This window comes from Manduca sexta, chromosome 18 (genome assembly GCF_014839805.1).
Source record: "Manduca sexta isolate Smith_Timp_Sample1 chromosome 18, JHU_Msex_v1.0, whole genome shotgun sequence".
Taxonomy (NCBI): Eukaryota; Metazoa; Arthropoda; class Insecta; order Lepidoptera; family Sphingidae; genus Manduca; species Manduca sexta.
In genome coordinates, this window is record NC_051132.1 from 5,598,323 (window position 1) to 5,609,514 (window position 11,192).

At 32.8% G+C, this 11,192-nt stretch overlaps 2 protein-coding genes across 2 annotated transcripts; both read right to left on the reverse strand.

Annotated features, from left to right (window-relative positions):
* Positions 1-576: 576 nt before the first annotated feature.
* LOC119189645 lies at positions 577-5,606 on the reverse strand. Its single transcript, XM_037439916.1, has 11 exons — positions 5,375-5,606; positions 4,903-5,063; positions 4,401-4,552; positions 3,907-3,989; positions 3,462-3,679; positions 3,185-3,349; positions 2,885-3,040; positions 2,425-2,597; positions 2,186-2,262; positions 956-1,068; positions 577-732 (listed from the first exon to the last, which is right to left on the reverse strand). The coding sequence occupies exons 1-11, from the start codon at positions 5,427-5,429 to the stop codon at positions 577-579; spliced, it is 1,509 nt and encodes a 502-aa protein (XP_037295813.1). The 5' UTR covers positions 5,430-5,606.
* Positions 5,607-6,116: 510 nt separating this feature from the next.
* Positions 6,117-10,938, reverse strand: LOC115443373. The gene is made up of 11 exons (XM_037439917.1): positions 10,926-10,938; positions 10,450-10,547; positions 9,866-10,035; positions 9,598-9,677; positions 9,132-9,349; positions 8,541-8,714; positions 7,878-8,036; positions 6,989-7,161; positions 6,630-6,707; positions 6,331-6,413; positions 6,117-6,228 (listed from the first exon to the last, which is right to left on the reverse strand). The coding sequence occupies exons 1-11, from the start codon at positions 10,936-10,938 to the stop codon at positions 6,185-6,187; spliced, it is 1,290 nt and encodes a 429-aa protein (XP_037295814.1). The 3' UTR covers positions 6,117-6,184.
* Positions 10,939-11,192: the final 254 nt, after the last annotated feature.

Here is an 11,192-nt window from a genome sequence, read left to right on the forward strand (position 1 = left end):
TTCACGACAGCGATATCGTTGTTCATCCATCTGATATTATCGTTTTCATGACCGTCGAAAACGTAGTCTTGATTTATACAAATATAAGTTATTATATTAATGAGTAGAAATTGTGATATGTTTATCGTGTATGCAAATATTTTCTTATAACATGGAAATATAAAAAATAATATCATGTAGTCTGCGATGCCCAGACTCGGCAGAAGTATGAGAAAAACATGTTTTACATATACGAAACTTCCCGAATTGCTCTTTCAGCTATAAAATAATCTAATAACTTTACTGGAGAGTTTATAATGCTCATGTAGCTGCTATATTTTCTATATATTATAATCATACTCACTTTTAGGCACGCATTTCCAAATAGCTTTTGCGCCATTCTTTATACAAGGATTGTTATACCTATCGTCATCATCAGCGTATCTACAAAAACATTATTATTTCAAACATTCCCTCATCAAATTCAGCCTTGTATAGAGGATATCTAACTAAACTATGAAACTTGATCATAACTTAAAACAAGTTTGATCTAGGATTTAGGTACTAAAAAATTATTAGGCAATAAATAAAAGTATTTTACTTATAAGTTCCAGAAACAATGTAGAAATGTTCAGCGTCTTCAATACAAGCGGCTGATGTTAAGATGTACTCTTCGTGGATGATCACGCCGCCACACAGCCACGTGCGGTAATTCGGTTGTTTTTTGTTACTACGTGGCAATTTTAGATAAACCTAGAACAAGGGCAGATCTTATTTTTCGAAAAGTTGATACTCGTAATAAAATCAAGAGAATAAACCAAATTGCGTATTAAAATATGCATAGTAACAGTAAGTATCAAGTATTGCATCTCAAATGCAAAGTAAAATATCCGATTTCAATGAATTGGTAATAATAGGTAGTTCTGAAGAATAATCTTAATATTGTTAAACTACATGATGGACTACTTGTACGTACCATGTACGGCCTGCCATCAGTAACTTCATCGCCATTTATGATCCTTCGAGTATTGTTAAGAATTTTTACAACTTCGGCTGGCATATGAGTTGCTACTTCTATAGTCTTTACATCTGAAATCATAGTTTTATTACTTATCTATTCCTTCTAAAACCTATACTTCGTAAAATTAAAAGGCAAGTCTCACCATAAAAAAGAAAAATTAAAACAAATATACAAAAACCGAACTTCATTTTGGAAACTCAAATGCAAAGGATCTTTTTATTTAAAAAAGGCATTCAGCATGAAACGAAATCATATCTTTATGCAATTTCATGCATCACCGAAAATATTAATTTAAATTTTATTTCATATCCGCTGTAAATGAAAATTACATTACAACGACTTCATTCAAATTCGAATAAATGTGTATTCAAAAAAATTATTGATAATTGAACCCAGTCTCATTAAAAAAACTAACATATTAGTAACCTCTGCATACATTGCGTAATTATAAACTGCTCTGTAAATGAAGGATAGAGACTTTTAGTTTTTTAATTAAGATAAAGCTTTTATTTTCTAAATACGTAATTAGGCAAATGAAATGTAATTGAATACTAAATCATAACAATCCAACTATTAATGATATTTTTATATGGCTTTGTCAATGTCATAGATTACTTATTATTTGTTTCAGCCACAAACAAAATGCGGGTCAATAAAATATGTAATATTATTTTGTAAAACTCTGGCTTTGAATATTTTTTCCGTGTGTATACTTAAAATAAAATAAAAGTTAATGATAATTTATTTTTAGTCATTTATTGGCTATTAGGATTCTTAATTAAGTCCTGTAGATTTTATATCTTTTACTTTCGATGCTTTTGTTACATTAAATGCTCTGACAATAACTCCGCCATGCTGTTCAGCTTTATCTCGAGCTAAAGTTGGTTCTCTAGTAGCATTAACATCAATGTAAGTCTTATTCAAAACTGTAGCCACCTGGTTCCTTCTCATTGCTTTTATTTCGTTCTTGGCAGGTCTGAAAATTATGACGAATTATTGGTTAATAACAAAAAAATTATAATATAAAAATGAATATGAAGAACTTAAGCTGTCCTTAAGAGATGAGAAAATATAATATGAAATAATTATTATTTGTATAATATTACAAGATGTTCTCTTCAGGGGGCCTGAGAATGTATAATAATGTATTTCTTTTGTTTTCACATTAAAAAAAAAAGTATTTACCATCTGGGTGATCAATCCAGCTCATCACAGTTTCTGTGTGCGTCTCACTGGCACGGAATAGCTTGTCGCATCCCGTTCTGAAAACGAAAAATAATTGGCTTTATTATTACGTATATAAGTATTATCATCTCTATATTTATCTACTGCAGGTTCTTATGAAATGAATCATATTATTATTGAAAATTAGTCTATAATATTCAGTAGTGGCGTAAAGTATAAAATAGAAGCTTGAGACGTACGCAGCTTCTTTGTAGATGGCACAGCTAATGAGGACTCTGTTTCTATATACACTGGTGTATAGAAATGGTCCATAGCATTTGTTAGTTCTTTCCTTAACAAGACAAGCTGAGATGACGCCGATAACGATAGAGTTGACTCCTGAACCGTACACTAGAGGACCGCCATGATCGTTCTGTGAACAAATAATATTGCCAGGAAATATTTATGTTGGAATGGAAAGACGATAAAAGATACATAAAAAAGTAAATTGAACATAAAATTAGAATGTATCAAAGAAGGTATGGATCACTGAGTAAAACCGTTGATTGAAAATTGCTTATAAATTTAATTTAATTTCTTAAGCCTGAAGTTTAATTTTTTAATGTACTAAAATGTTTAGCACTCATTGTATATACTTATTCCAACACATCCATATTTGCTGTAGTCAAAAATACTATTAAAGTAATAGAAAAAAATTACCTCGCAAAACCCTCCACTGCCTGGACCAGCTTGCCTTCGTCCTGATTCGTTGTGATAAGCGGAATGAAGAATCAATTCACCGGGACTAAACGTTCTTCTGCCGTCTTCATCTGACTCTTCTGAATACATTATATCCGTGCAATCTACGTATTTTTCCTGAAATAGGCAACATTATATTCTTAAAATACATAATATACTTTATATTCTTTTCAAAAAATTATGTTTTACATCCAATATTTCAAGATTAAGCTTCGTTAGAGTGACAATAAATATTGCAATTATAATTTCACTAATATTTACCTGACAAATCTCGCTAAGGTCGGGTACAAGATCTTTAGAACATATCATGTAGTTATCGATGATATTGTGGTACCGTTTACCCCACCGCTTCTTGCATCGGTTTTTAGAGATGATTCGTACTTCGGTTTCCAATAGATCTTGGGTCACTGTATCTTTCGTCAAATGCTGGAATTAGAATTCCGAAATTAATTAAGTATTTGTTAAGTTCGTTTCTATGTATATTGAAATCAAACTTTCATCGGAGTTGCTTTGTATATATTGGTCACATAGGATTTACCTCGTTATATTTCTCAGTACTTCCCCACCCAGCAATAGAGGCGATAGTCCCAGGATCCTCGAGGCGACTGCTCTGGTTATTGTAGCAGATCGGACGAGGCACGAAGTCACATCCTCTAACACGTCTGGTGAAATCAAACTCCTCTTCAACTTTCACAATAGCGATGTCGTTGTTCATCCATCTAATGTTATCGTTTTCATGGCCGTCGAAAACGTAATCTGGTTTTTATGAATACCTGTCAATATTATTCAAGTTTCCTCGCTGCTGGATTATGCTATATCTATAGCCTATCCAGTATATAGTAGCTACTATTATAGATACGATGGTATGCAAAAGGTAGGATTTATAGTCAAAATGTCAATTTATTAATCCATAATCCAGCTAAAAACCATAATTATTATAAGTCCATAAATTAGGAAAATGATAAACCATTATAAAAACTTACTCCGTGGTATACATTTCCAGATAGCTTTCTTAGCGCCATTTTTAAAACAAGCATTGCTGATGCGATCGTCGCGTTCATCGTGTCTGTAAGTATAATTTTTTACGTCTAGCCGATCTTAAAACTGAATAAATCAACATTAACCCACTGAAACTCAGAGTAGAATGTAGATCATGTTCTTGCAATCTTAACTGTATCTATCATATTCAAGAAAATATTCTACACCTTACTGCAGGAGTCAGCAACCAAATATCTATATATATCTCTTATTATAGATTTGATGTTCTTAATCGGCGGAGAGAATTAAACATGAGTTGCTCTATTGTAATTTAAAAAATAATTTATTGTTTAACGAGCTTATCACATTATCACTAAAATAATTTATAATCTTCAAGTTTCATTTCGAATAATCTTGAGTCTTTTCGCGTAATTAGTTTCCAACATACATTTATGATTGGTAAAATACTTTTAATTAGTTGAATATGGAGTTTAAATACCTGTATGTACCAGAGACTACATAAAAATGTTTAGCATCTTCAATGCATGCTGCTGACGTCAGAATGTACTCCTCATGGACTATGACTCCACCACACAGCCAACGACGATAGTCTTTGTATTTTGGATTATTGGGCGGCAACTTTAGATACACCTAAAAGGAATATTTTATGAAATTCATCTGTTATCAGATTATGATCAGATGCTTAGATGGTAAGTGGAACGTCATTTGTGTTTTGGAACATACGTATTAACTTTTTCTTCCACTGATGTATTTAATAGATATCTTGGGCCACTATAATTATTTTCTCAGGATGATAAACATAGTTAATTGCTATACAAAGTTTTATATTTAGGGACAGCGGTGTAACTGACCGCCGGGCGAGAGTCATGACTCCATCGTTATTAGGTTGTGTAAAAATTCTGTTCTTAAAATGAAATAAGCTCATACTTAAATGTAAAGCTAAATATAATATTAAGTACATATAATTATTTGTATCTTACCATATAGGGTCTACTGTCCCGAGCTTCAGAACCAATAATGATTCTTCGTGTATTATTAAGAATATTTTTCACTTCACTAGCATTTGCATTTTTTAATATATCTCGTATATTAGTTGGTACAGTCGTCCCCACATTTATACCATCTAGGTCCGCAGTTGCTTCTGAAAATTATAAGGGGGTGATCTTATAAGCAATTGATGCAGGGCTATATTTTAAATCACACTGGATAGCAATCGACGTGATCCGGATACAGTACTGAGAAATATTCTGTATAGGTTATAGGATATAGGATTCCTAAGAATCGAATTCTCGGATACTCGATGGTCAAGTAAGATGAGCTGGGATTATCTTAAAGACAGGTAACGGTTCTCATTGGTCGTCATTATATTTGAACTATATTGTACTTACTACCTTACCTTACAGTGTAGTCACATTTTTGTATGAAGATAAAAAAATCAATTAGATCACTCACCTAATATTATACATAATGATAAAATGTATAAAATGTAGTAGCTAATACATATCATTATACTTAGAAGTAAAAAAGAATTCCAAAGCAAGGATATAATTGATAAGGAACTTTAAATAATTTCACGGTGACCTGCGACGATGATTATTGTCGGAAATTATGAATGGAATTGAATTAAAAATATGTATGTACATACAATATACACTCTCTACTATACCTACATATGTAATAGAAATATTCGACTTGAAATTGATAAGACCAAATTTGTATGACGTAGGTATTATTCCACAGCTGGATACGACTTTCCTTTGCCGAGAGAGTTGTTTGTTGTTGTTGTCCTATGTACACGTTGGAAGTCTTAACATATTTTCCAATAAATCACTTGAAATTTTTGAGGATGTAGATTTCCGCACGATTTGATAAACGCTCCTAAATTATAGTTTCGATTTCTTGTATCTAATATGAGTTTTTTATGTCTGAGCATTCTTAACAACAGAACAAACACACATTACTTCTTTATGCCCGAAGGGGCAGGCAGAGGTGCTAGAGTTCCTACTTTTCTGAGCATTCTATTCCTTTTATTTTTTCTTTTGCTAGTTCCGTAATACACGCATGGATTTTTTTATAGATTTATATCGACTGTCGGATTTATGTAGTATAGTTCTTTGATTTTGTTAAAGGGAAACTATTTTTTATTTTTTGGGAATTAAAAAAAATCTTACACAAATTATTGGCTTATATTTTATTGATATTCTCCTCTTTTTAATAATTCTTGATTACTTTTTATATTTAACTATTAATATTGTAATTTATTCAACGTTGTAATCTGATCAATATATCGCTTATTCTTGGCTCTCCTGAAAAGCAAACATAAATGTTATTAACAGAAACTTATATTGGAATTGAAATAAATAAATGATTAATGAAAACTCATAGGAATATGTAAATTTTTACGTTACTAGGAGTTGACTTCCTTGCTCTGAAAATAGGTCGTAATTTAGGCGCATCCGCTAGTTTTTTATTAGCAGCTTTTTTCGAGGCACTGAAAACAAAATTTTGTAATATAAAAACTATTGTTATTGAAAATAAAGAAAATTATAGATTATGTTGGTTTAGAAAAGTATTTTATTATTCGGAACTTAAAGTTATTAATGAGTTTTTTTTTAACTGATTGTAATTTTCCACGTAGATAGAGGTTTGCAAAAGATGCATAACATTAGTGCAAACAATCCTTAATAAATACGCGTATAAGACAAACCTGCCAAAACTTGACCAGTTGAATACAGTCTCAAACAGTTGTGTTTTTGAAGACCTCAACAGCTTCCTGCATGTTACTCTGTAATATAATATTGTTTATACATACGTTCAGTTTTATTTTATAAACTTATATTCAGAATACTGGTATGTAAAGACCAGGAGTTTCAAAGGGACTACTATCGATTAAAATTTCAGTATAAACAATGGTAGAATGAACATTTAGGAGTTTCGAAGTTTATTTTTAATTAATCTATTTAATTACATTTCTGTTGGCCTATCAATCATATTGCATGCTGTACATTTAAATTATAAGATATTAAATTATGCACACATTTTAATACATCACACAAAATTACATACGCAAGATCCTTATTAATGGCGCAGTTGATGATATTGCGGTTCTTGTAGACACTAGTAAACAAGAATGGACCGTAACACTTGTTAGTAAGGTGCTTAGTCATACACGCTGATACGACACCAATAACCATAGCACTTTTGCCTTGCCCACTGACTAAGGGACCTCCGTGGTCGTTCTGAAAAAGGCAACAGACATTAACTTTGTTTTTTACATGCACTACAAAGTGATCACACTGCACCCAATGGTAGGTAGAGTCTTTCTCGCTAGTCGACATAATTATGCTGGGGCCTTATTCTCTATCCCGCACGTTATTTTAACAGTGCGTAACAAGCACTTAACACAACGCATCATGTTTAGGACTATAGAAATTTGGCTTACAGAATGCCATTCCACGCACATTTCTCGAAGATAACATGACACGGCCGCGTTACGCGTTTACACTATCATACAGAATAAGGGCCCTGGTCTGTTTGAAACTGAATATACAATGGCTGATCCCGACATGCGACATACTTACTGTACGTAGACCACTATGGCAAGTTTTATATTTTGTGCGGTAGTCGCTATCCCGGCGGATACAAATAATCTACCACCACCAATAAATTTGCAATAAACGTCATGCTGCTTATTCTTGCTACGGTAACAGTACTCAAGGCTTCGAAATTTGGACTCTGTATTCCTCTAAAGTCAGTTCATCATCCATTATGATGTTTCGTATGATATTCGGCATATTACTATACATACTTTGTGGCAAGCATAGCTTAAGCAATTAACTAAAGTAAAATCTTCGAATACATAGACAAACATAGACAATATAAGATTAAAGATAGGTCTAGGTCAAATACCTTTTAATTTTAATTAAAATATAGTTAGGACTTATAAATACAAAACCTCACAGAATCCTCCAGACGTGCCTTTAGATCTTCTAGTACCAGCCGAATGTACTGCTGTGTGTAGTTGTAAGTCGTTAGAGTCGATAACGAGTCTGCGTCTCGCGTTATCCTCGTCTTCATCAGAATACACCAAGTCTTTGCAATTCACTTCATGTTCCTGTCACAAATGGTAAAATAACTTGTTTCCAAGTTAGGCTATAGGCTCCACCATGGTATATAGCTTGACCATGAAAATAAGGATCTCGTCATGTCATGGCAAAATGTGGAAAAAAATGTCTTCTGAAAACTTTAAATTTAGTAGCCCTTTAACCCCAAAGCAGGTTTTTTATTTTTCTGATCTGGTTATTATACTTATTCATTAACTGTTATGATATTTATTTTTTATTTTTTTTATTTAAGACAATGCCATTTATGTATCTTTGATGTCGGTGCATTTTAATTCTATAAGCACTTAAATATTTAATCTGAGAATTATTTTTATTAACCCATCGTAATTGTTTTACTGTTTTTTTTGTATCACAAATATAAAACAGTAGGATAAACCTGTATCACAAATAATATAAAACAGCGAGAGTGGGATAAACCTTAAATTAATAGAAATAAATTTCAAAATATAAAAACGAAGACTTATCGAAATAAATCTCAAACATTAAGTACTCACAGAACAAACTCTGCTAATAACATCGGTATCCTGACTGTCTTTAGTGCAGATCATGCTGGAATCTATGATGTAATGGTAGCGAGCGTCCCAACGCCTTTTGCAGTTCCTTTTCGATATCACCATCACATCGCTTTCCAGCAGAACAGGTGAGTTTACCGCTGCACGTAATACACTCTATAATTGTAAGTGGATAATAATATAGACAAAACAGTTTACGATAAAACTCTATCTATGGCTTGGAAAACTTTTCCGGATCCGTTTTTTGCGTCTAGTACATTTTAATATGTTAGTTACCATTTCAATACAATAATCATGGTAATAATTTCGTATTTACCAACAGGTAAAGGACATAAAATTAAAAATTAAGGGCAAAACTATAATTATAGATATAGTATGTATCAGCAACGTGACGCCCATTTACAAAATGGACAGATGACCGAGTGAAAACTGCAGGAACTTGCTGGGTGCAAGCTGCTTTAAACAGGTTGGTCTGAGTTTTTTAGGGAAGACCAATGTTTGGCAGTGGATTTCCAAGGGCTAAATATGATGATAATGATGATGGTGATGAGTATATATTAAATAAGATCTTACATCACCAAAATTGTCTAAAGAGCCCCATCCAGCAGTCGATGCGGTGGTACCAGGTTTCTCAAATTCTTCAGATTCGTTGTTATACGCGATCTTTTTGGGTATGAAGTCGCAGCCTCTCACGCGACGGTAGAAGTTGAAATCATCCTCTACTTTAACAACAGCGATGTCGTCTACCATCCAACGTATGTTGTCGAAATCATTGCCGTCAAAAAAGTAACCTGTGATATCGAACAAAGTAGTTTATTTTTTATAAACAATATGTTTTGGGTTTTGAACTTCCATTTGTCCATTTTTAGGTTATATTTGACGATTTTAACCTAGTATCCGATAACAAAATTTGTTTGGAGTATGTGGCTAGAAAACAAATTAAATGGTGGAATAAATACTTGCAAAAGGATGACTTTTAATAATGTAAACTTACAGTAACTACGTTTAAAGAAACTAACAGCAACATTATTCAACTTACTTTTAGGAACACATTTCCACACCGCTTTTTTAGCTCCGTTGTTGATGCATTCATCGTTTTTAACGTCCAATGGCACCCATCTACAGAAGTTTATTGCAATCAATCACATTTTCTATTTAGTTATTTACAATATAACCTGGTTACAATATTGGTAATGTGTGATAGTGATAAGACTATGTATTTATATTATACAGTGGTTCCTATAAAGAGAGTATGTATTTATATTATAAAGTGATTTCACAACTTTATATAATCCAATATTACTTACCTATGAGTTCCAGATACTACATAGAACTGTTTAACGTCTTCTATGCAAGCAGCGGATGTTAGGATGTATCTTTCATGAATGATAACGCCTCCGCATAACCAGTTAGGATCTAAATGCGGATCTGCAGATGACGCTGGTCTTAAATACACCTGAAGGGAATTAACTTTTATCTTGTATGATTTAAAAAAAGATTAAATTGCTATATTATATTAAAGAAATCTTAGTATGAAAATTACGTACACGTCTTAAATAATGTATTTTAACTTGTTTGTTACCCAATACGTATATGTCCCTGTCATTTCACTTATATCCAGTAGCGGTCTTAATCGACACGAGGGCCTCGGCGAAAGCAAAAAATAACACGAGGCCCCAGACTAAAGTAAAAAATTTGGTTGGCTCCGGGCGGAGCCACAAAAAGTTTTTCAAGCTTTTAATGGTTCCGTCGGTAAGATCGTAATAAAAAGTCCTCCAAAGTACAGCACGAGGCCCCTAAGGCCGCCTCTGTTTATGTTTATAATATTATCTAGCCTTTGAAGTACCAAATGTCGTATGGTATGTCCCCAGTCTCCCCGTCCTAGACTCACCATGTAAGGTCTAGTGTCGCCCACTTCATGACCACCAAGTATCCTTCTTGTTTGTCCAAGAATTGTGTCGTTGACCACTTTTGGTTTGCTAGTAAGTCCTGCAAAATTATTTTCAATAAGTATATAATTTATAGGTAATCAATGTGCGTTATGATACAGTAGTAAAGGTTTTCGTCTAATTACAAAGAGTGACAATCTATAATTTATAATTCATCTCAGCCACAGGAAGTCCACTGCTGAACATAGGCCTCCCCCTAAGATCTCCACGTTGCGTCGACCTGTTGGAAGCGGCCTGCATCCAGCGACTTCCTGCGACTTTAGCCAGGTCGTCCGTCCACCTTGTATAATTTATAATATTCTAAAGATAAAATTTGTTTTTTTTCTGCTCAATAAACATCGCGGCTCACATTGATATCGGTAAGTGTGTTGCAGAAAATAAATTATAAATTTTAATTTTCCAAAAAAAATGTTCTTACCAACATTAACCATGTAATTACAAATAATAAAAATATTTAACAGTGTAAACATGTTTAACAAAAAATAATAAAAGGAAGCAAGGTCACATTTAGATTATTTTTGAATTAATAAAATTTCGTGCATAAAGCAAAACTAAACTTAGTAAGGCGTTGTATCGCATGCAATCTCACGCTTGGACGCTCAGCTATTTTAGTTTTAATGGTTAGAATCTAGTAAACTGTTGTTTTATGATTTAATTTTGTAGAGTAATATGTAGAAAAAAGATG